Source organism: Panulirus ornatus, chromosome 30 (assembly GCF_036320965.1).
Source record: "Panulirus ornatus isolate Po-2019 chromosome 30, ASM3632096v1, whole genome shotgun sequence".
In the NCBI taxonomy this organism is placed as follows: domain Eukaryota; kingdom Metazoa; phylum Arthropoda; class Malacostraca; order Decapoda; family Palinuridae; genus Panulirus; species Panulirus ornatus.
In genome coordinates, this window is record NC_092253.1 from 2,655,900 (window position 1) to 2,682,500 (window position 26,601).

General features: G+C 36.4%; 2 protein-coding genes across 4 annotated transcripts in view; both read right to left on the reverse strand.

Annotated features, from left to right (window-relative positions):
- Positions 1–6,885, reverse strand: part of Raf (Raf oncogene) — a 52,811-nt gene extending 45,926 nt beyond the window's left edge. For all 3 annotated transcript variants that reach the window (XM_071679547.1, XM_071679546.1, XM_071679545.1), the window contains exons 1-4: positions 6,749–6,885; positions 5,173–5,274; positions 4,324–4,516; positions 3,049–3,254 (exon numbers count right to left, since the gene is read on the reverse strand). In XM_071679547.1, coding sequence (XP_071535648.1) covers positions 3,049–3,254; positions 4,324–4,516; positions 5,173–5,274; positions 6,749–6,856 — 609 coding nt within the window. In that variant the 5' untranslated portion in view covers positions 6,857–6,885. The remainder of the gene's footprint in view (positions 1–3,048; positions 3,255–4,323; positions 4,517–5,172; positions 5,275–6,748) is intronic.
- Positions 6,886–10,308: 3,423 nt separating this feature from the next.
- The window catches only part of puml (pummelig), a 17,265-nt gene continuing 972 nt past the window's right edge, over positions 10,309–26,601 (reverse strand). Inside the window, exons 2-8 of the mRNA XM_071679548.1 lie at positions 23,493–23,584; positions 23,112–23,321; positions 21,856–22,030; positions 20,519–20,673; positions 18,023–18,140; positions 16,105–16,291; positions 10,309–14,181 (exon numbers count right to left, since the gene is read on the reverse strand). Coding sequence (XP_071535649.1) covers positions 13,930–14,181; positions 16,105–16,291; positions 18,023–18,140; positions 20,519–20,673; positions 21,856–22,030; positions 23,112–23,321; positions 23,493–23,584 — 1,189 coding nt within the window. The 3' untranslated portion in view covers positions 10,309–13,929. The remainder of the gene's footprint in view (positions 14,182–16,104; positions 16,292–18,022; positions 18,141–20,518; positions 20,674–21,855; positions 22,031–23,111; positions 23,322–23,492; positions 23,585–26,601) is intronic.

Consider the following 26,601-nt stretch of genomic DNA (forward strand, 5'->3'; position numbering starts at 1 on the left):
AAGTGAAGTGTTTTAGATATCTGGGAGTGGATTTGGCAGCGGATGGAACCATGGAAGCAGAAGTGAATCACATGGTGGGGGAGGGGGCGAAAATTCTGGGAGCCTTGAAGAATGTGTGGAAGTCGAGAACATTATCTCAGAAAGCAAAAATGGGTATGTTTGAAGGAATACTGGTTCCAACAATGTTGAATGGTTGCAAGGCGTGGGCTATGGATAGAGTTGTGCGCAGGAGGGTGGATGGGCTGGAAATGAGATGTTTGAGGACAATATGTGGTGTGAGGTAGTTTGATCGAGTAAGTAATAATAGGGTAAGAAGAGATGTGTGGTAATAGAAAGAGTGTGGTTGAGAGAGTAGAAGAGGGTGTTTTGAAATGGTTTGGTCACATGGAGAGAATGAGTGAGGAAAGATTGACAAAGAAGATATATGTGTCAGAGGTGGAGGGAACGAGGAGAAGTGGGAGGCCAAATTGGAGGTGGAAAGATGGAGTGAAAAAGATTTTGTGTGATCGGGGCCTGAACATGCAGGAGGCTGAAAGGAGGGCAAGGAATAGAGTGAATTGGATCGATGTGGTATACCGGGGTTGACGTGCTGTCAGTGGATTGAATCAGGGCATGTGAAGCGTCTGGGGTAAACCATGGAAAGCTGTGTAGGTATGTATATTTGCGTGTGTGAACGTATGTATATACATGTGTATGGGGGTGGGTTGGGCCATTTCTTTCGTCTGTTTCCCTGCGCTACCTCGCAAACGCGGGAGACAGCGGCAAAAAAAAAAAATATATATATATATATATATATATACCTCTCTAATGCAGAGACAGCGACTAAGTATAATAAAAATAAATAAATATAAAAAATTTTTTCAGAGAACAAGAGTTGCAGTAAAGCATTACAACCCATTTCTCCAAAAGACAATACTCCATGATAATAATAGTAGGCATTATTCACATATACTTCTAAAAAGTTAGAAATTCAATTCATGAAAGAGACGCAATTCTACTTACATATTAACTTACCCCTAGGAACAGAGGTCAAGGTATTCTACCAATGAATCACATGCATGGCATAAAGTTAACTAAGAAGGGCAAGGGCATGGGTAATGGAAATCCTTCCCTCCCAAACTGTGACTTTCTAAAACCTGCAGGCAAAGCAAAGCAACGATTTTTAATCTGCATGTGTGTGGTTTCAATGGATGAACTACAGAAAATGGAGTGCTTTATGTACCTAAGAGTGAATGTGGCTGTGAAAGAGTAACACTCCCTAGCATTCTAAGGGAGTGAGTCTTGGGCTTTGAATGCAAAGAAAGTGAAGATAGTGGATATTCTGGAAATGAATAATGTGTGATTTGAGGCAAGTAGTTACATAGTTACATACAAGCTCTCCCTTACTTACAACTTATGTGACATGACAATCCATACACAACCAAAAAAAATGTAAGTTAAACAATGAAAGCGATGAAATATGAACTAAAGAATCTTATATAAAACACAAAAAGAAACTACAGAATCATATAACAAAGCTGGTTAGTAAAAAAGAGGGATGATCATGATAGAAATTGAGTAGGACAAAAGAATGCTGTACAGGTAAACAAATTTTACAAGCCATGTCGACATAAGGAAGACTTATGTTCATGTCGAGATCAGACTGGTCAGACAGAACAGAACTCAGATGCATGTCAGAAATGGGGGTGTATTATCAAAAAGAAGTGTCAATGAGAGACCCAAGGAGGATATGCTGAAATAGTGTGGGTATATGGAGAGGATAAGCAATGAGGCAATGACAAATATCTACATGCCAAAAGGAGAAGGAACAACGGAGCAGAGAAAATCAGGGATATAAGAAAATCAAAGGAGGGTTTCCGGTAATGAGGCCTAAACATTCAAAAGAGTTAATAGTATACAGTGGATAAAATATCAGAGCAATGAAATTTTTAAAATATTTTCCTTCTTTTATGCCTCTCTCTTATTAACTCTTTTCATACTGCAGATAAGAACTAGTATCAATATGGACTTCTGTCTGTGACTGTAGCTTCCAACATAGAAAAAAAAAAAATCTGTCAGTAGGCTGTGAAAGGGTAAAAGATGCAGTCAGGGTAACCTTGGAGCAGCCTGCAAAACTTCTTTATGTATGACAGACTCTGGTCTCTGTACAGCATTCATGATAGCTACAGACACTGTAGGCAAATGATATTGTTGTCTGTCTGTTCCTGATAGTAACCTCGCAAAGCCTCAAAAGACAATTAGGTATAAACTAATGGGTGTTCCACGAAACATTTACCACCTACAATACAGCACAGAAATGAAAAGTGAAGCAAAAATGGATGAAAATACTGTTTTGAAAATAATAAAACATTAGTGAAGTTCCCATGCCAAACATGAAATTTTCTTGAAGTTATGGACCACATAAGTTCTGGGTTAAACCTTTTTATCAAAAAACATACATAAGTATCTTACGCAACTCCATTCTTTACATACTTGGGAACAAACTACATAACATTTCAAAACCACATGATTCAGACTTTTAATGTTATGACAATGGTTATAACACATATCAAGAGTGACTCTCAATGATGGACAGACAGACAGACAGACAATGACGATAATGGACAAAGTGATTCCTACATAAACAGTATGCTATACAGGACCCTCCCCTAAGTACCCTACAACACTAATATAGATAAAAATATTCTATTCTTATTGGGAATTTCTTCAACAACATAAGATAGACATATACTGTGCAAGGGACTTTTTGTGTGAACTAGTTGTGAATCATTTCAGACATATGCCAAGGCTCAATGGTTAAGTATGTACAATGCTACACAAGTTATACAAAATCTAATTCTTATATCTATGAAAGAAATAATATTTACTCATATCTTCATCAATGCAGGAGGTTATACGTTTTTTCATTCTGCACACTAGGGCAATTAATCAAATGAAACTTACATCTTCTATAACACAGAAAAGTATTTCTGAACAGGTCTTACATCAACATTCTACCAGCATACAGTATGAAGAATTATGAACACATATAAAGGTACTGTTACATACCTTAGGATTTGTTTTTCTATACACAATACAGACATCAGGAGAAAGTTTTCGGAAGCTAAGTGCCTTTGCCAGTGCATCCTTTAAAGTGCGTCCAGGTTGTACCTGCACTGTAGTGCGCTGCTGGTTTGGAAGGTGTGCACGGACCACTGATCGCAAAGGCGATTGTGGGGTAGACCGTGTAACTTCCTCGTACATACCATTACTACCTGAAATTAATCCCGTGGTATTAAACCAAAACAGGTACTACACTTTCATATAAAACTGTCAATAAAAGACAGGATCTATAAATCTAGAGAATTAGACACAACTATGCTACTAAACACAGTGGCTTATACACTAAAATATCAGCACATTTCTATCATCTCTCCACCAAGATGCCTCCTCACTCTGTTCTTCAATTTCCATTTGCTTTTCCTTTTTAACTCTTACCATTCTCCTTCATACATTTTTTTTATGAATTCTCTACATGTCTGTACCATCACCTATTCCATCTCAGTTTTTAAAAATCCTTTATTTTTCTACCCCTTAATAATAATGTATACCTCCACTTCACTACTTTATAATGGCGACTCTTTTCCCTAATTCAATTTCTCATTGAAAATATCTCAACTATGTCAAGCTAACTGACCATTTTGCCACCAGCTGTTTCCATACACATATAAATTCAGCTTGAAATACTGTTTTTAACAATTCAAGGCATGAAATGAAAATCTGTACCAAAGCAGAATATATAAATCAAAACTGAACATAATAAGGGGACATCACATAAAGGAGACAATGCTTAGCATATTCACCCTTTCATGCAAGACATCAATCATGTTCATGGAAACCTTAGTAGGTGGTTCTGGCAATGCATTTACAGGGTAGATATTAGTGTTATTATTCAATGTTCTTCATATGGCTGCAGAAATAAGAGCACTACCAAACAAGGGGTGTATGCGATGAGTGCTACACACTAGTCCTGTCAAAATGCAAAATCTTCTTTCATAGTACAAAATAGAATCTCATGGTGGGTAGGTATTCTATGGAGTTTCCCAAATTCCTTAGTCAATACCAGAGTGAAGCATATTTTCCATTTACTGTTATGCTGCTGATCTGATGCATTCAAAAGTGCTGAATTATCAAAAATGGCTTTCATGAATAAATCAAAATGCTTTAGCTTCTAGAGGTGACACAACTCCCAATTGTCATAATACTGAGAATTCCTTAGGAAGCCTTTATTGTTTATACATGAGAAAGATTACAGGATTTATGTCCTTAACATTAATAACTTACTTGTGATCTGTGAGGTGACCTGGAAGCTTGTGTCCATATCCTCTGAGGGTGGATGTGGGGCCTCAGGAAAGTCCTCATGACAGCCATTGGTCTGAGCTGGATGATCAGAAGTAGAACTCAAGCTCAGCTGCTCTAAGATTTCCTGCTCCTTGGCCTCAAACTTATGCAACTTTCCTGTCAGTTCTGTATACTCCTGTAAAATTTGAATAACATGAAGGACAAGATGTAAAATCTTTATTACCATGAATGGATACACTCATCATGTCACTACATTCTGCTACTACTATCTATCATCTGTCTATATCTCAGATCCTCATTCCCTTCGAGAACTACCTCAAGGGGATAGCCACAGCATGTCTCCATAAATGGTGAACTGCAGTGCTATTTGTCAGCCATTAGTGCCTCACTACTACTACTGGTCAGAAATCTACTTCGAAACCCAAACAACATGGAAACCAGGTAAGTTCCTATGGAATATTGATACCCTTGCCAAAGAAATAAATGCATAATTACAAATCCTGTCTAGTTTAAAAACTGCACGAGTGGGCAAAATCTACGCTTAAAAGACAAAACTAAACCACACTTTGTGATTACTGTTCACATTTATGCAACAACAACTGAAAAATATACACTAAGTATCAATTACAAAACAATTCTAGCAAAAATAAACCTTAAGAGTATATCTAAATCATTATCAAGACAGCCTGCAGCCAGAAATGTCCACAACATTTCAAATTCCCAGACAGCTATCACAAACATAAAAAAAAGTTAGGATCACGAAATATCTTTAAAAAACTTATAATATTGCACAACAAAATTACATGTGGAAATCTAGAATGATAACATTACCGTGAGATATAATGATGGAGGGTGTTGGAAGCCAGCAAAGCGAGAATTAAGGTCATCAATGTATTCCTTAGTTAGGTGAATGATGCTTTGAATGTTGTTTAACTGGAAAAGTAAAAATATCATAGATAAAATTTACAATGCCCTTCACAAATTCTAAAACATTTACCATTTTCTATAAAGTAAAACCTCTAAAAATCCAATGCAATTAAGACAAAATCAGTTTAGTCATGAAATGAATCTATAAGCTTTATTAATATTTCCACTTTATTAGCTAACCTAATTTTCGTCAAATCCATAAAACGTGGTTTTATATTATAGCACCTTTTACATGTTGGGTTTCTAGAGGAAAGGTTTACAAGATACACAAATATGAGAATTAAAAGTATTATACATCAAAATATAAAAGACAAACATGTATGGTTTTCGTATAAAATACAGATGAATGAAAAAGTAAAAAATTCACTGATAATAATGATCAAAACTAGTGATACAAATATTCAGAACCTATGAAAACCTCATCTGACATCCATTGACAATCAATATTTTCTTCACTATGTTATTTGAATATATGTGTTATGGTATCTATTTCTACAAAAAGTTGCCGGGTGTTAGTTGCAATCCCGTAGAAATAAATGGAATCTATTAGATTCACTACACACAATCGACCATGAGAGGTCACCCAGCTAATGAAATTATTGTTGGTGTACTTTGAATACAACAGTGAAAATGAAGGGAAGTCCAGAATGCTTGGGGAGGTCTGGTGAATTTCATACTGTTACGATGATTTCTAGGGATATTTTTGCTTCCAATACTGTACTTTCAAATACTGTAAATTCAAACTGTTACACAGTTTCAAAGATATAACGCAATTTCGGATCCAAGATATGAATGTCTATAGGCATGCAAACAATGACCAGAAAATTATTTTAAATGGAGACCCTATCTATTTTCTATAAACAACATTATACTTAAGGTATACATCAGCTGTTAGAAGTCAAGCAAGGTTTTCATAAGTTCTGATGATCCATACAAGCGTTTCACCAACTTTAACATTACTTAACCTTACATTATCCCTAGTCTTCATAGTCATCTCCTTTATCATGTTCTCTATTTGTTGGAGATACGAAAAAATAATCCCAATCACGCTCCCCCGGTCTTAATTTATTATGCATACGAAATACAACTATTCCAAGGGTATATCTGAGATTCTACCGTTATCAAGGTGGCAGGACTAAAGTGGGACATTATCATAAGAATTAACGTTTGCCCCAGATGCCCCTACACTCACACACCACCCATAGCCCGGGAGAGATAAACATCACGGTCCATTGCCTTTTACACTCGTTCGCCTCACTGCCTCACCAACCCGGGTAAGTACGACTATACAACAGCTGCAGCACCATCAATCTTCCTCTGCCTCCAGCACAATGAGAAAAATCACTAAACAGAAAAATATGAGTGTACAATACCTGAATGTCAACAAAGCCTACAATCCATGGATCATAACAACAGCAATTTCTCGTATATTACGAGGACTAGTGAGATTTCGTTTTAACATGTCATAGAATAGACTTACCTCTTCCTTCAAGGCGGCTCTATCTTTAATTCCATCAGGGTTATCTGGGGTCTCGACAGGTGAAGGCGAACTGCTATCTCGTTCCCGCACATCCCCAACACCCGCCATCTTGCACCTGTTTATTTTATCAGCCGCCAAATTTAACACTCTTTCATTTTGGATTCCACAAGCATAGAATATGGTAATCTTAGGAATGACCTAAACTGGTAATTTAATATTACCTACGAAATTCTAGGTAAGAAAATATTACTTCCGAGGAGTGATAAGAAAACTGATTAAACGTGAAAATTAAAGCGATTGAAAACTTGTCATAGTGGTATAGAGGAGGGAACCTCACGGTGTAGTTGACAATTTTTGAGATAAATTCGGATCCTCTTGAGTGGATGTTCCAAATCCCCTCCATTTATAGTCCTCAACCTGTCACATTAGTGATTATTTGACAGCATGAGCTAAATGTAACGAATTATTATGCTCTCCTTTCTATGGCAGATTAAATCACTGAATTTATATGGTGATTATCATTCGTTACTGAAACGCAAAGCACTCATAAAGCTTCAGCTGATGAGATAATAAATAAGAACCAGCTGGTGTTCTTTGATAGGGAAAAGGAAAATTTAATTGTAAAAGTTCTTAGGATTTCCAGGCACATTTTTGGGATATCAAATGATTTCTGTTCAAGTAAAGTACCTGAAAAAGACAGACGATCAAGAGCTTGTAAATCATATGGCAATATAGTCTGTCTTGGTTTATTTGTTCATAGATATAAGGTCATTCAGAGAAACATTATTGCTCTCTCTCATCGAGGGCTCCTGGCCAGGTTACATTGATTTACAGGTTCTTGAATATAATGATACTGGAAATATCTATTTGAAAACTACTGTCGATGCAGTTTCACGGATATAAGTGATTCAAAGACATAAATCCTGAAAAGTTTATATATCTTAAATAGTATCCCCTGTGGCGGGGGCGTGTGGTTGGTGACTAATAATAAAAAAAGTGGCTGCTGTTCTTTTTAGGTCTATGGATGGGCGATTATTTAAACATGTTCATCTCTTCCAACCTGTTCGAGATGGAAGGCAAATTTTACAGCTTATCAGATATTTACACAAATTTCCTCTGACGGTATCTTAATGTGTGGCCTTTGTAACGGAGACAAACCAAAGAAAAGTTCATGTATGAGCTTTCTTTTATCGAACTTATCATAAATCAGGGCCAATTTGAAGACATGTGGCCTTGGGAAAACTTGACGCCCGGACCCTCGTACTATATTTCCACATCCCTTCCCCGACTCTCATGTTAAGAATATGACCATTTATGTGTGCTTCTGATTTCAGAGATATGCCATGTACGCCTTTTGGCCGGCAAATGGAAGCATAACGTTCGAGTAGTTAAGACCGAAGTATGTCTAATTCACATAAATTTAGGTTGTAATTGTACGTTGCAAGTAGCTAATCAGCCTCATTAAAAAAAAATCGTACAACAGAACAATTAGTAATCATCAGTGTGAGGTAATCAAAAAGATTTTTTGAAGAAATATCTTGAATATCGTTGTCAACTATGACACTTTACACAGTATGTTCCATTTTGCTTCTATCAGTTCTGCTTGAATTCTTCTTGGTATGTGGAACTTATTACTTTCTTATGCAGCTTGATTCTGTGACACAAAACTCAGTAATGTTATGATCAGCGAGGCATTCATAAATAACACCGTATGTTGGTTAAATGGTTTTATTTCTTACGAATTTAGATTAATGATAAGATATACTACCTTGCATTTTTAAAACGAAATTACAAAGATGCTACATGTATGAGCTGAATTAGAAAGCCTTCATATCCTATAGATAAGAGATTTCTTATCCTTTAAATAAAAGCTTTCGTATCCAATTTTCATGCGCGAGGTCGACCCCTAATGGCGTGAGCCCTAACAAGTACCCTATTGTATACAGCCCCTGCTTGACCACCTAAACCATGGCAATTGGGTCCGTGGTCGAGAACTCATAAAAAATATGAGCTAAACACTATAGTCATTCGGAGCCCTTTTCCCCAATGTGCTGAAAAATATTTATATCATTATGTAATTCATGTCAATGGCAAGACTCTGTCAGTATTCGAATTATAGCTGACCATCAGATCTCATGAACTGTACTCAGGATTGCAATAATTTCAGAGGGACTTTTCACCTCTTCACTATATGTTTACATAGACCACTAAACTCAGGTCTCTGCAGTTTTCAATGTGAAACAAGATGGTAAACTCCCACAGCCAGTGAGCGTGAAACAACGTTGTTATACCTGACATACATATCCTTTTACTACCATGGGCAAAATTATAATCTTTCGTTGGCAAGTCATTTATGGTATGGTCAAAGTCAATATGTTTCGTTAAATATGATCAATTGAAGTCTGTTACAGTGCACAATCCAAACAGTAATTTGATTGGGGAATGTTTTGGCAATGCCATGATGGTAACAAAAACTTTTCAATTTTCTGCAGCCCACTGTAGGAATAAGGTCAAACTTCCATCTCTGAGAAATGGCTGTAAAATCAATGAACAGAAAGTGGTATTATTACAGCTTCTAGCTTTGGCATTAAGTTAGATAAGCATGTTTCACCCATTTTCATATTTTGGGTGAAACAAGCATGTTTTTCATCTATCAACTTTTAAGTACTACATGTACAGATGTATGCATGCATATACCTTTGTATTCGACCATAAAATTAATGCAATAATTAGAGAAAGCCACTGTGTGACAAGGTGGGATAATAAACAGTTATACCATAGGCAGTTTAGAAGCAATGCCACCCAATGAACTTCGACATCCCTGCCCTTTGCCAGCCTGTGTACAAAATTAATTTCCATAAAATCATCTTATCCATTCCATGTAAATTAGAAAGTTCATAATATACAGAGAGACACTGTACTACATTGTGCTGCATTATACTGTTAAAACTCACGGCACTGTATTTTCAGAAAGCATGCGGAATGGAAGGTAAGTGTGTTAAAAAGACATGAAAAGTAATGTAACTCATGAGGGAAATGAAAAGGAAAAAGGCCAATCATTGCTTCAGTTAATGGTTTGAGAGTCAGTGATGGCAGCTGAATATAAACTGACAAGGTGGTTCTTTTATGGAGTTGGCATGAGGACAAAACAGTAACCAGGCAAGTAATGAAGAAATTTGAGCGAGTTGTGGTACTATAAAAGAATAGTAAGGAATGGAGTATAAGAGTGGTATGGACATGTGACAATAATCAAACATTATATGTAGGTTAATTAGCTCCAGATATGCATTCAGATGACAATGTGTATAGATTGTGCAGGGCACACTAATATGCAGCAAGAAGAAAGAACACAGTGCAGATCTAATAAATAAGAACTAAACCTCTAAATTATACAGAAAAATTTACAAAAGTGTCTACTAGTTATGCAGAGTAATATTTATCACTTCAATACACATGTAAATGTGAAAAAGGACAAATTAAGTATCACTGAATATCCAAGTATTACCTGAAGCAATTCAGGATGAGCATATAATTATGTAATGGAAAAATTATATTCCAACTTTTCAAATCAGTTTTATTACCCTTTCATATTAAGATGGCATACATCTTAACACAAAGTTCATGAATAAATAATCTAACTGATTGTTAAAAATCTTTACATAACAGTTGTACACATTAGCAAAAGCTTTACAAACTATTGAGGAGTAATAATATTCACACAACAAAAAATAATTCATTAAGAGAATAGAAGCGAGGAAATGAAGCCATTTTTCACCTGTTCTTGCTCTAGGCCCCAACTGCTCAAAATCTTTTCAACTCCATCCTTCCATCTCCAAGTTCCCTCTATTTCAGACATATATATCCTCTGTCAACCTTTATGTCATTCATCTCCATATGTCCAAACCATTTCAGAACACCCTCTTCAGCTTTCTCAACCATACTCTTATTATTATCACACCTCATTTTTACCCTTTCACACCACAATGTCCTCAAACATTTTATTTCCAACACACGCACCCTTCTCCTTACAGTCTTATCTACAGCCCCATGCCTCGCACCATTATAATAATGTAGGGCCTACCACACCTTTAAACATACCCATGTTTGCCCTCCCAGATAATGATCTCTCCTTCCACACATTCTTCAGTGCCCCCTCACCCACCATATGACTCACTTTCACTTCCACTCGCTGCTATGCCCACTCCCAGGTATCTAGACCACTTCACTTCCTCCAATTATTCTCCATTACAAATCACTCCCCAACTAACTTGTCTGTCAGCTCTGCTAAATCAAATAACCTTGCTTTTATTCACATTTATTATCACTTCCTCCTTTCATACACGCTTCTAAGCTCAGTCACTGACTACTAGAGTTTCTAACAAATCTGCCACCAGTGTTGTATCATCAGCAAACATAAACTCATTTCCCAGGCACTCTCATCCCCTATAGGTTACATACTTGCCACTCTCTCCAGGACTCTTTTATTCACCTCCCACATCATCTCATCCATAAAGAAACTAAACAACCATGGTGACATCACACAACCCTGCCACAAACCAACCTACACTTGGAACCATTCACTCTCCTCTCAGATGACTGAGCCTTAGAGGGAAAAATCCTCACTCAGCCCCCTTTTTTTAACACTATGAATTCCTGATTAACACTCCTCTTACAGCACACAATAAGCACTTCCCCACTTTTGTTTACACCAGGAACTGTATACATATTTTCTTAAACCATGAATTTCTGATCATCATTCCTCCCTAAGCAGAGAATAAAACATGCTTCTTCCCATGCCCCCTAATCATACCACTTACTTACCACACCACCTATTCTTGCATTCAGATCCCCTAGCATCAATCCCCTGCATCAAAACTGCTAAAGCATTCACTGACATCATCCAAAAATGCATTCCTTCACTCCTTTCACTATCAAAAGTATAAGCACTAAAAATCACCTATCTTTAGAAGTCTATCTTCATCCTAACTCATGTCAATCATGAATTCAATTTCTTTCACTCTTTAACACCATCTCAAACCCTATCTTTGGCAGATACACCAACCCTTCTATTAGTATTGTCCTCCCACATGAGTGAGTGAATGCATTAGCACATGTTCAGAGGTGTATCAATGGGTTATGATCTGGAGATTGCTACATTTTTTTTCTATTGAAAGTGATTAGCTAGACTATGTGAAAATGAAACAGTTGTTACATGGACACTCTCTTTGTGCTGATAGGCTCCCCATATCTTGGTCCACCAGCTATGACAGGCCAGAACTTTCAATTAAACATTCTCTGAAAACAGTTCAGTACAGGAAATAAGCATCACCATAACTCAACATCATCATTACAAACACTACACAATATGTAATGAAAGTCATATAACTAAAACACATGACTATAAAACCTGAAAAATTTTCTCTATTATCTTTGATCAGCCAGGTTATTCATATGATTCTTAATTTTCATGAGCTAACAGAAGTACAATAAGTCATCATTCTAGCACTATAAACAAATCATCAACTAGTATTAAGACCTTCTTTTCCAAACTGGTATCAAGTATCAGTTATGAGCCACACCAATCATTATATTCAATCGTCATGGCTGTAATGACTTGGGTTACTGATGAGGTAGGAGCTTCCACTCCACTGTAAGTCACTTGCTACTTTGGGAGAGGAATAGAGAAAAAAAGTTTACTTAAGAAAGTAACATTGTACCATTAAAAACCATAGAGAGGGTATTTGAAACCATAAGTTTCAATGAACTTTGTTTCAACAGATATTCAAAACTGATGTCCGTATACATACCACTTACATGTATTGCATAGAATTAATATAAATGAATCATAAACCAGTAATTTTATACATGCATATACCTACATATCTCAGTATCTCCTGCATATAGCAGAAGGCAAACTACAAGGGGTGGGATAGGAAATCCTTCTCTTCTGTTTTATCACTTTCTAAAAATGTGGAAACAGAAGAGGGAGCTAAGCAAGGATTGTTCCTCAAAGGCTGTTACTGGCTCCTGATACTACCTTGCTAAGGTAGGAAAGGCAAATAGGAATATGAAAATAAAGTATTACAAACCAATTATGTTTAATCCAATTGTTCCTACTTTTTGTAAGCCTATGAGTTGTGTCTGGGAACCTCAGCTGTTCAAAATTAATTTCCACAAAATGTACGAAACTCCAGTTTTAACACTTCCTAAAAGTAGGAACAGAAGGAGCTAAGCAAGAATTTTTCTGTGAAGTCTCAGTTGTATGTAACTGATACTAACTTGCTATGGGAAGAAAGGCAAATAGGTATAATATACAATGGAAATGTTGGTCACATACATCAAATATGGGTGTCCCTAACTTTTACCAGACTATATTGTTAGGGCTGTGGACCCTAGTTTTGCAAAACTAATTCATACAAAAAGTGCATGGGGCACTTGATCCACCCCAAAGAAATGAAAATAGTATTACTGATGCTAGGGAATTAGTTAATTGATATGAATTTCTCTATCTTAAAACTACTATGGTCAAGGTGAAATACCAAGACTGGCCATGCAACTGACTGGAAGGTTAATTTGATAATAAATACATGTTTTCTTTAAGATGACATTATCATGTGTAAGAATAAGTATCATGTTTTGAGTAAAGTTTTCTCTATTTTTGGGGTGTCATAAAATGTAAGTAAAAATTTACTGTGTGCAACATACAATATATCTGAAACTTAAAACTTTTTTCAGTGGAAAAGCGATGATGAGTAAAATCTACACGATAAAAAATTACCTGTTTACTAATCTACCATCTGTGTTTACAGCCATACTTACAAAAGTTAATGGCACAACTAAGACCTGTACTAATACTTATGCATACAAAAGCATCGCTTAGTTAAGCTATATAAGTGTTTTACAAATCATCAGAAAGGAAAAGATAAGCTGCAAATTGAAATTTCAGCTATCCTACATGTGGTAATATACCCTATGTATACCTCTACATGTCTCCTAATTTATCATCTCATACACCTGAAAGGTGGCATAAAAATATATATTTCTGCTTATTGTAAGTATATATAAAGTTTTAACTGCTCTGTCATATTAAAAAAGAATCACATATATTTTACTCTATCCTTCTTCATATAATTATCATAAATGTCAGGTCAAATTGCTGTTTATTTTTCTTTCTTATGCTACTAATTGTCTGGCATATTCAAGACATCTGCTTGGACTGTTGACTCATCTGTAGTGTCATCATTGTGAACATTTATCGTATTGGAGACAGTCAAACCAATGGTGCCACTATTTTCCTCACGGCTTGTCCTCGGCACATCTGGGGCAAGCTTAGGTAGCGTCCCATTATCTGTATGTCTGCCAATATCATTTATCAGTTTATTGAATACCTCAGCTTTATCAGCATATACATGATGGCTAGCTCCATGAATTACCTGGAAAAAGCAAATGTATTTCTAAATGTAAAGAGGTACCAAGGATTGAAGACATCATTTTGTATATTCAAAATCAGCTGAACCTCGGTTTAATCTTTGATTCACATATAGTTTACTGGGTGTTCTGACTATGGTGTGTGCATATCTCTTTATTCAATCATATCAAAGTCATCACTAATTTCAACATTAAGTGCTAAATAGAGGATATTCTAATAGTGTTTGCTGGTTTTTTTTTTAATATATATTCTAAACATTACTAAAATACCCAATATTCTGCTGGGAAAATACATGTAGAAAAAAAATGACTATCAAAGCAATGAGAGGGAGGTAAATGGGTCTTCAGAACATTTTGAGAAAGTACAGCTTAAAAATCTGCAATGTGCAAGAGGTGTTATACCGGAAGAATGATCAGGTGTATTTATGAAACATAAGTTGATGTCTGAAGGGAGAAGTGCATAAACCTCTAATCTGCACATAATGCAAATTGATATAGCAAAATTCCATTATTCTCTTAAAAAAATGTGTTCAAATGGATGGCAAGTGAGCATAAGAGATGTAGTGCAGCAGTAGGAAAAAATACACAGAAAGGGTGGGATGGGAAAGAGGAGACAGAGCTTTGGCAAAGTAAAAGGAGCTAGTACTTTACAACAGCTCTTATTGTGTTAAGCCAAAAAAAAAAATAGAATTAGTTATGGCAAGAAGTGACTTCGAAAAATATATTACAAGCACTATTATTAATTTTCAAGTTATTGTGCATACAATTTGTCAGAAAAAAAGTTGGCAAATCTGAATGCAAATAATACTTACAACTTCATGTATATCTTTTTGATTTTTTATATGTTTTTTACAATAATCTATATATGTGCAAAACAACATCAATTATACAGTGTTCAGGTTCATAATATACCACACTGCATAATATAAAAGGAATATAATGAACAGATCTGTGGAATGCTTTTTATGAGAAGTTGGAGGCTGTTCCTACAAAATACTTGTTCCATTTTTTCACATTCTTATTGATTACCTTGAAGTCTTTCTTGTATCATGAGTCAAGAGAGTAGGCAAAATGTTAAGAGCAAAGGAAACGGATGAGATATTTAAGTATCAAACCAGATGATGCAGACATTCATTTCTATCATATGTAAAAATTTCTGCTGTCTCAGTGAGACATGTTTTTCGACAAATGATGAAAATAGTATGTATGTATACATAAAATGTTGACACACAAAAATAGCAAGTGTCATACATGATATAAAAAACATTTTCAATATTTTCTGCCATATTAGATGCAGTACCATATAAGACAGCCCTTATCTAATAGGGAATTTGTAGAAAAAAATAATGCCAAACCATCAGCATGTAAGATGCAAAGTGATCTTTGGAAACATCTTTCTGGAAAAAGTGCATAATATGGCTATAAGTACAGTAAATGCTACATATGTACTATTTTTCAGTATTTCTGTATCATGTGACAATCAGTCTCCAACAATGCTGTGTCTGTTGAAGACTGTGGAAAAATTAAATGCATCATGTGAGCAAGGGACTTTACAAAGTGGTGAAGGGAAGAGAAATGTACAACAAATTCTGCATTGCAGGCACCTGTCTCTGTCTGGCTGAATGACTAAATAAATGAATGTATGGCCAGGCATTTTGGCAGTGTTAATTGCATGTCCGATGAAAAATTTAAAGAGCAAATCAATGAATAAGTATCAACAAAACTTTTTCCAATTATACTATCAATAAACTACAGTAACTTGTCAGTTTCTAGCTGGGTAAAAGACCCAAGACTTCTTTTCCTGACTAAGTGAGATTAGTGCTATTCTAGGTGTGAGTTCAAATGAAATTAGGATTTAAAGTTGCTATTTCTCTACATTTCTGACATTTTTTTTGGACTTTACACCAGAGCCTACAATTGAAACTTACCTGTACATCAACATAAGAATCCTTCCTCATATATTTTATTTGGAAACCTGGATCATGATCCACCCATGATCTAGACCCATATATTACAGTCATTGGCATTCCCTTCCTCAGTGAGTCCATGCGCTGAATCATTGGATACTTGGCCCAGCCAAACCCAGCCATGAGGGTGTGGAAGGCTGACTCCCCACTGAAAATCCAGAGGTCTCAACTTTAAATCTACAGTCAAAAAGAGGCAAACAAGTATGAATATGTACATGTGTGTATGTGTGTGTGTATATATGTATGTATGTGTGTGTGTTGATGTGTGTATGTGTGTGTATGTATACATGCATGTATGGGCATTTGTGCATATGTGTGTACAGGAGTGGATGGCCATTTTTCATGTTTCCTGGTGCTGCCTTGCTGACACAGGAAACGGCGGTCAAGTATAATAATAATGTAAACAACTTCACAATCACATCACAATACCCTGAAACCACAGTAGCAAAAACAAACATGCAGTACTACATTACACAACTGGAACAATGGCTCACTCAGAACAGAATGACAGCACCTTCACAGACTTCAAATACCCCTTTAACCCTAAACAGACACGAATCCAATTCATATCCTCTAGTCATTGAATGAACAATTGTATACAATGAACAAAACACCAACCATTCTAGGCATCACATACGATACATTAAAAACATCAACACAAAAGTAACAAACAAACTAAATGCCCTCAGAACACTAATGTGCACAAGATTTGGCAAGAAAAAGAATAACACACCATCTTCTACAGACATTTCATCTGCTTCACTCCCAACTACACCTAGCCCATCTAGGCTTCCACCCACTCAAAAAGAAATATAGTATAACAAAGCTGCAAACCACACAAACTGGAGCACTCAGAAAAATATTTGGTTACCTGGGAACAACAAATACTCGACTCTTACAAAATGACACAAAGATCCCTCCATCACAATCCCATCTCAAAATGCTCCATATTCAATTCTTTACAAAAGTACTAGACCCCTTCCATCCAAGCTACTCCACAACTAACCACCAACACCCAAAAGGAAATAAAAAGTGTACCACCATCACACACTTCAGCAATCTATACTTATTGATTTCCATACCCCCAACAAACACAACACTGACAAAACACATTCACACTGAAATAGCTGCTCTCCCAACTCTTAAACACAATCCTACCAGACATACACCCATTTGAAACCATGCTCCCTTGAAATACACAGTTCACACTCTCCCATCTATGATTGAAGCATCACCTATCCCTACAAAACTACAAACACCATTTCAACATATCCCAGGAACCTTCATGCCCACAATGCTACAACTTTAACAATGACACTGAACTACTGCTGCTCAATTTCCCTGTACTCTCCCTATATAGCTATAACCATGTCTGGAGCACTGTATGTTTCACATAGTTTTAAACCTTATCAATGAAGGTTATGAGGGGTTTTAAGTTTCCAGTTATTCTAAAGTCCTGTTCAGTACTGTGAGTTACACAAGGGAGGAGAATCAACCTTTCTGTCTAAATAATAATAATAATGCAAGCTTGAGGACAACGTAAAAAGTATCCTCTTATCGCACATCTGGAGCACCTGTTGTAACATGATTAAGGCTGAAATCGACTAGCCTTAAAACTTTTCATACAATATTTCTTAGCAGATTTAAGTTAAAACTGCTTTACCTATCTGAAAACTAAACTAATAAGCAGAATTAATCATGAAATGTTTCAATAACTGTTTCTTTATTCTCAAAACCTTATGGTGCTAAAATTAGTAGTTGAAATACTGTAAAATTCTCTAAGGACCATTCTAATATAGGGTCATTACATATGAAAGCTTTAAAGCAAAGTGGTATACACAAGCACCGAAAATCACAAAATTCTTTCTTTGCAACTTACGTTGGATTTTGAGCATTACAGTGATATAGGTAATTGGGGATGACTTCTTCAGCATCTTTTACCATTCCAGAAAACTTGCGGCTTAAGTCTGGTCTTGCTTTTTGAAGTAACTTTGGGCCTGTGAAGGAATTCTCATTTTAATGATAATCATGAAGCACCCAATTTTTTTACCATCATACAGTACCATGGTCTCTTTTATTAGGATCCTGCAGGTTCACAGCTGCACCCCAAGCAGGACAGCAGGGTAATGATGAAGGTCCTTGATAAAACTGTACCCCTTTCAAGTCAAAATGATGATGGGACAGCCTTGCTGAGGGTGACTTCTTGCTCATGGAGTAACCATCTGCTAGCAGAGTGTGGCAACAACAGCACCCAATACGTATGTAATTACAAGAACATATATATATAAACATAAGTGTATATACAAATGCTCATACATAAGTATGTTCACACACCACACACAAACGATTGCATGGGCAGGCAGCAGTTGAGGCCCAGGTGTTACAAATGGAATACATGTGCATCAGTTAGCAGTATTATGCTAATCAATGTTTTTCAGAAGAGAATTACAGCTTGTGACTGTTACTGACTGTTACTTAGCTGAAAAAGAAAGGTTCAATCATACAAGGCCAAAAAACTAATATCACACTCTAATAATAGTTTCCAAATCAGCAGCAGGCATTCCTATTGTTAGAGGCACCTCTAAAGCAGCAGGTAGTAAAACAATGCCAGTGGTGAACAAGGCAGTGTCACCAAGCTCAATTGCAAGCATAATAAAGTCTGTATGAATTAAGACTTCAGTTTGAATAAGTATTAGTAAAAAGTTTCTTATAAAGAATACAAAATAAAGGTAATGGAAAATGGAACTGAAGTAAATATTCAAATCTTTTAACATAACTCTTCCAACTATTGCCCAATTTTACTTCTGCAGTCTCCAAAGTATTTGAAGCCCTCCTTAAATCTCACTTTCTTACACACTTATCATCTGTTTTTCTAGTCCTCAACATCTTCAAAGCATCAGTCTTTGTTTTCTAAACTTCCTTCCTTTGGAGTTTATGATTTTCTCTGTTCTCTAATGGACAGTTTCCTTTCTAAAGATTCCAATGTGGTTGTTGTTGACACAGAGTGGCTTTTCCCTCTTTCCCCGTCAACAGTGGTGCCATTCAGGGTTCTGTCCTATTGCCTACTCTCTTCTATCCACATATCATATCATTTCTTCAACCTCTAACATTATTCACTCTTACACCAAGGATTCCACTCATATATACTTCTACTCACTTTCCCTACCCTCCTCATTCCAATACTCTTTTATTTTTCTCCAAAGAAAATAATTCCTCTTTTAATTCATAATTGTAAAGCAACACAGAATGAGGAAACAGCAACTTGGTTAACTGTGCCACCCGCCTTCATTTCTGCATCACCCTCTCTTAATAGCAAATGTGGATCCTGAATGCTGCTGACCTATTTCTTGTTACCTATTTTTTCCTGTGTTCCTTTACATACAAAAAACAAACTTTTCCCCCAGTATCAAGCTCAAGAAGTCTAAGTCTACTATTCAAGAGGGATAGATTTGGGAGAAATTTCTTTATGTTAATGATACTGCTAAATTGTTTTTCCAAAACAAATACTTCTAATATATTATATGAAAAGCAAGTTACACATTTCATGGTTCTTATTTCATGAATATACTTAGTCACCTTTCTCATAATGCCAAACACTGTTTGAATCTGTCCACTTGAAGCTCTACCACTCTTCATCGTCTCATTCTCTACCTCATCTAAATGGGGAAGTACTGTTCTTCTCACACCATTTGTAATGTTCTCCCTTCAATTGCTAATTTACTCTTCCTGAATTCTAACTCTACCATACCAACCTATGGCTCTTAAGTCATTAACCCAATCAGTTATTTAAAGTACTCTCACAACCTCTCATACACATCATCCTTTTTTCTTATTTTCTCATTCTTATCTGTTTACATCATTCCATCACAGCTTTTCATCCTACCTTAGATTTCTATTTACCCTTCGTTCTGGGATCCTTACATGATCTTCTTTTATTCATACACATACATTAACATGCTGGGTGGTTGGTAAATTGTCAAATGGAGTATAATGGCACACAGACATGATTATCTTACAGTATACTGTGGATGAAGAGTTGATATGACAGGGAGAAGGCTGGATGTAAGAGGGAAGAACATCATGTGAGACAGGATATATCTGTTGAAGAATTTGGTAACATGCCAAGACTGTAGGAGAAAATGGAGGTTGTATGGATTATCTTGCAGTAAAAGGGAAGGATTAAAAGGTGTTGGTTAGATATGATATATACTGAAGATTACTCAAGAACTAGGCTCAATATCAATAAAAATTCTCCAATAGATACTTTTTAATATGTAAAAGAGTTATTATTGAGAAAAAATACACTGCATGGTTCTTCTCTTGATAAAATGTTAACTCAAATATGGCACACGAAAAAAGTCAAAAAAATACTCACCCAATGGCCCAGCAGTTCTTATCACAGAAAGTGGGTTGAAGGGCTGGAGTATGACACCAATGGCTTTAACCCATAGAGGATACTTTTTCTGTCCATCTACATCCAGTGGACGTTCAGGGAAACCCCAAGGATCAGCCAAAATGAGATGATGAATCCTAAGACAAAAATATAAATATATATCACAGTACCATATTCCCTATTAAAAATGTGTTCACACACTAAGACCACAGACTAAAATGTGCTTTTTTTAGAATAGGTTGAAGATAAACTCTTCAAGATAAATCTTAAAATACAGTACAGGGATTACACATTCTCAAGAGCATTCACCTAATAATATATGAGTTTGTATAAATATTCTGTATGCAGAATGACAATGGTCTTCTGTACTTCGAAAAAGCACTCAAGATACCAGCTTTATCAGTCTCATCTAAACTGCTCTGAGGTAAACAGTTACACTTTAAGTGACTTCTAACCTAATACTCCTAGGTCATGTCACTTGAACTCCTAAGCAACCTCTCTTCTAATTCTGAGAATCTCTTTTCAAGAGTAACTGACCTACTTCAGTGAAGCTTTATGGTTATCCTTATTGTATCTTCCAGTTTAAGTAACTCTTTTCAGAAATCTTAAGAAATCAAAGGTATCCCTGTAGAGGGAGACTAAAGTATATATAATACAGCAACTGGTGATCTTTCATTATAAAGATAACTACCGTAGTGTAGTGGTTAGCATTCCTGACCATGACGCATTCACAGGCCACCCAGGATCAAGCACACAGGTTTGAATCCTGGTTATGGTAGTTGGTCCGCAGTAAACCGAGCTGTTCACCCACCCCCCGGGTTTTCTTTGATAAAATGGGTACCTGGTTCAGGCATCGTTACCCCCTGAATTGAGCGAGGTAGCGCCAGGAAAACACACACAAAAAAAAAAAAAAATCCACATTCGTTCACACTAAGTCTAGCTGTCATGTGTAATGCACCAAAACCACAGCCCCCTATCCCCATCAAGATCCCACAGATCTTTCTATGGTTTACCCCATATGTTTCACATGCCATGGTTCAGTCCATTGACAGCACATAGACCCCAGTATACCACATTGTTCCAATTCACTCTATTCCTTGCACGCCTTCTCACCCTCCTGTACTCTCAGGCCCTGATCGCTCAATATTAGGGCCAAAGTGGCCTGTGCCATCTCAGCTTCAAGAAAAAATATAATTTATACCAAACTAAACACTCCATGTATCACCTCATCCTTGATGAAAATGGAAAATAGCATTTCATTTATTTTCACTATAGCTCTTTGTACTATATCTTTACTTCCTATTGTACATAACAATTACCTTTCTGGATGTTTGATAGCATATGAAGCAGCAAGAAAACCACCAAAGGAGTGACCCAGGAGTACAAACTTTTCTAAGGCCAATTTCTGCCTCCACAACTCTATGGTGGTGATGAACTCTCGCTCAGCTTCTACTGGGTCCATTGTAAAGGCTGGTCGTGAACTGCGTCCAAATCCTGTAGGTAGAAATGATAATCATTCCCTCAGAATTGACAAAGTAATGAGCTTCTCTGTTTAAGATGAAAGCACTATCATACAAAGACTAATCTCTATGTAGCTCATTAGCTCATACAACACACACAGATGAGAAAAAATACTACCCATGTATCTCCTGCACCCTGTAAAAGCCAGATAAGAGAAGCAGGTCTGGGAGGGTGAAAATCTTTCCTTATGTATCATTACTTTCCAAAAGAAAGAACTGAGGCAACAGCCAAGTGAGGATATATTCTTTGAGGCCCATGCTGTTTGTTCCTGGTATGACCTCACTAATGTTGGAAACAGTGAACAAGCATGAAAGAAAGATTGGTCCAGCCATTTCACCTGTGACTCTTACCCTTTTCTTTCTTATTTCATAATGTGTGATAAATGGCATCTCACCCTCTCAGCATTCCAAATTTCTTTTTTCAATGCATGTGTGGTGCAAATAATTTTCAAAATGAGTATCAACTAAAGAGTGAATTACACTAGTTTGTTCTTTTTCTAATAAACACATATTTTTCATTATTACTTCATAGATTCAAGTTAGAAAATAGGGCATGAAGAATAGATTTTATAATGTATAAGAAACACAAAAAATTATCAGAAGTACCATCCATAATGTGTGGTGCAAATAATTTTCAAAATGAGTATCAACTAAAGAGTGAATTACACTAGTTTGTTCTTTTTCTAATAAACACATATTTTTCATTATTACTTCATAGATTCAATTTAGAAAATAGGGCATGAAGAATAGATTTTATAATGTATAAGAAACACAAAAAATTATCAGAAGTACCATCCATAATGAAACATCTGCAGTAACACTGCTCATTTTGAATTCCATCAAACCCAAGGGTAGTGATATTTTTTTGTTGACTATGCATCCTTGCAATGTTTTTTTCTAATAAACATTTTGTAGATTTTTAAGTTTGATTATGAATTTTTTTGCATTAAAAAGGTATGGCATAATGTACTTTAAAATATGTTCCATGTTTTGAAAAGCAATCTATGATGATTAAAAAGGCAAATCACAGTGGGTCCTTCCCTAGAAGCACTTACCAATAATATCCATTGCATAAACAGGTCTATTTACTGAGAGAGAGTCAAAATTAAGACACCACAACCCCACACCGGACCCAAAGCCATGGAGAAGGACGAGTGGAATGTTATTGGAATCTTCATTTAAGCTCACTGTCCATATATGAGACTCTTTTGTACCTACTGCACATCCAACATTAATGTATCTCCCTCTATATGAGCTCTTTAAGTCTGCAAGAGAAAAGTACATTAGTTGCACTAAAAAAATTTCCAATTCAGTCCTAATGCTGCTATACAGCACATGTTCACTTGGTAAGACTTTACATCATGAATAATTCAAAATTCATGCCATATAATACAATAAAATTCAGATGATAACATTCAACTCTTTTTGATACTTACTTGAAAGGAGAGTTTTCTCTGCCTCACGAAGAAGGCTAAGGGAAGTGGGGCACCATCTAAGCCAGCTACCAAACCAACTGTCACCAGAGGAGGTAATGAGGAAGAAAATTATTTCAGAGTTATATTGACGATAAAAAGAGCAAAATGACAAAACAATTAAGAACAGAGGACAGCATCTCTATCTAGTATCTGTGTACCATACATCCATTAATATGTTAAGAGATGTTGGCTCTGAAGGATGAAAAACACCTTCAATGCTCTACGAGCATCTAAGAGAGCACATGCTCAGCAGAGGGAAGCTAAAACTTTGTTTTACCCTAAAACAGGGTGTATCCATAAGGATTCACCTCATTAGAGCACCATTAAATGTAAGAGTTGAAGCTGTAGTATCAACACTGAATGAAATAAGAATAAATAAAACAACAGACCCAGGACAACGAGGTGAAAAATGAAATAAACCCTCAACTACTCTCTTCAATAAATCACTTGCTCTGGGGAATGTTCCACAGAAATGGAACCTTGCTAATTATAGTCCAGTCAGCTTAACATCTGTAGCTGGTAAACTTATGAAAACCATCATTTGGGATAGCACAGAGGACCATCACTTAATAAATGAATCTCAGCATGGTTTTCAATTAAATCATTCATATCTAACAAATCCACTTAATCTTTTTAATGATATAACCTTCATGTATAATGAGCTGGTAAATGGGAAACATAACACATCTTACAGCAGCTGATGAGAAAGGAGGAACTGGAGGTTACTTTTCCTTATATTGAGCTTGTTTTTGCACTGAACTATCATTTCATAAACAGGGATATTGAGGAAGTTGTCAGAATTCCTGACTGTAATGCATTCATGGGCCACCTAGGGTTCAGGATATAGGTATGAATCCTGGTTTCGACAGTCAATTCACAGTCGACCCAGCTGTTCATCGACCCCTAGAGTTGGTCGATAAAATGGTTACCTTGCTCAGGCTAAGATATATATACAGCAGCAATGAGATGGCCTTAATCAGGGCTTCCGTTGTCCATGCCATCTCAGCTAACATAAAAAAATAACATGAACATGATTAAAAGTACTACAACTTCCATGCTAACATTCTGATGGCAGCCAAGTGTAGGAAGAATATTGAGGATTTGTTTGTCTCTTCATAAAGAACTTAAGTTTCTCTTTCTAATCTTATTTCATACACAGGCACAGCATTAGTGGTGAATAACAAAGACATTTAGAAATATTACAACTTTCATATTACACATGAGGGTGAAGACTTTAAATAGCTTGTAGGTGTGGGAAGGATAATGGAGGTGTTTTTCTCTGGAAATATTCTAGTTCTTTATCTATCACTTACTGCCCAAGTCCTCCAGTAACCCATTAATACATGAATAAAGAATTAGCCACAGTTGCTACAAAATTTCCTTCACAAGCATGAGGTAGGTGTGGATGTTTCCTGTGCTGCCCTCCCTCTTTTTCTCTCTTTCCCTCAAAGGCCCAGTCCTCTGTTCTTAATGCTACCTCGCTAATGTGGGAAATGGCGAATAGTATGAAAGAAAGAAAGAATATATATATATATATATATATATATATATATATATATATATATATATATATATATATATATATATATATATGTGTATGGGGATGGGTTGGGCCATTTCTTTCGTCTGTTTCCTTGCGCTGCCTAGCAAACGCGGGAGACAGCGAGAAAGCAAAAAAAAAAAAATATATATATATAGATCCCTGGGGATAGGGGATTAAGAGTACTTCCCACGTATTCCCTGCGTGTCGTAGAAGGCGACTAAAAGGGGAGGGAGCGGGGGGCTGGAAATCCTCCCCTCTCGTTTTTTTTTTAATTTTCCAAAAGAAGGAACAGAGAATTGGGCCAGGTGAGGGTATTCCCTCAAAGGCCCAGTCCTCTGTTCTTAACACTACCTCGCTAATGCGGGAAATGGCAAATAGTTTGAAAGAAAGAAAAGATATATATATATATATATATATATATATATATATATATATATAATATATATATATATATATATATATATATATGATTCATGTGAGAAACTGCAGAAGCTGGTGACTGAGTTTGGTAAAGTGTGTGAAAGAAGAAAGTTAAGAGTAAATGTGAATAAGAGCAAGGTTATTAGGTACAGTAGGGTTGAGGGTCAAGTCAATTGGGTGGTGAGTTTGAATGGAGAAAAACTGGAGGAAGTGAAGTGTTTTAGATATCTGGGAGTGGATCTGGCAGCGGATGGAACCATGGAAGCGGAAGTGGATCATAGGGTGGGGGAGGGGGCGAAAATTCTGGGAGCCTTGAAGAATGTGTGGAAGTCGAGAACATTATCTCGGAAAGCAAAAACGGGTATGTTTGAAGGAATAGTGGTTCCAACAATGTTGTATGGTTGCGAGGTGTGGGCTATGGATGGAGTTGTGCGCAGGAGGATGGATGTGCTGGAAATGAGATGTTTGAGGACAATGTGTGGTGTGAGGTGGTTTGATCGAGTAAGTAACGTAAGGGTAAGAGAGATGTGTGGAAATAAAAAGAGCGTGGTTGAGAGAGCAGAAGAGGGTGTTTTGAAATGGTTTGGGCACATGGAGAGAATGAGTGAGGAAAGATTGACCAAGAGGATATATGTGTCGGAGGTGGAGGGAACGAGGAGAAGAGGGAGACCAAATTGGAGGTGGAAAGATGGAGTGAAAAAGATTTTGAGTGATCGGGGCCTGAACATGCAGGAGGGTGAAAGGAGGGCAAGGAATAGAGTGAATTGGAGCGATGTGGTATACCGGGGTTGACGTGCTGTCAGTGGATTGAATCAAGGCAAATGATGTGTGAGCTTCACTGAAGGCCTATCATGTCAGAGAATGCCATTTTTAACAACATGAACATGAACTACTTTCAGCAACTACATTATACCAGATTGGATGCTATCTTAACCAATTCACTTCCCTGATGACAACTTTGCATCAAAACGTTCTACGTGAAAAGGCAATGCAGCAACTGACTCTAAAAAAAAATTGTGCAACTGAATTATCAAATACATATAAACACAATAATGTTTGAAAAAAATTTCAGTTTTTACTCACACCACCATTAGTACAAAAAAATTT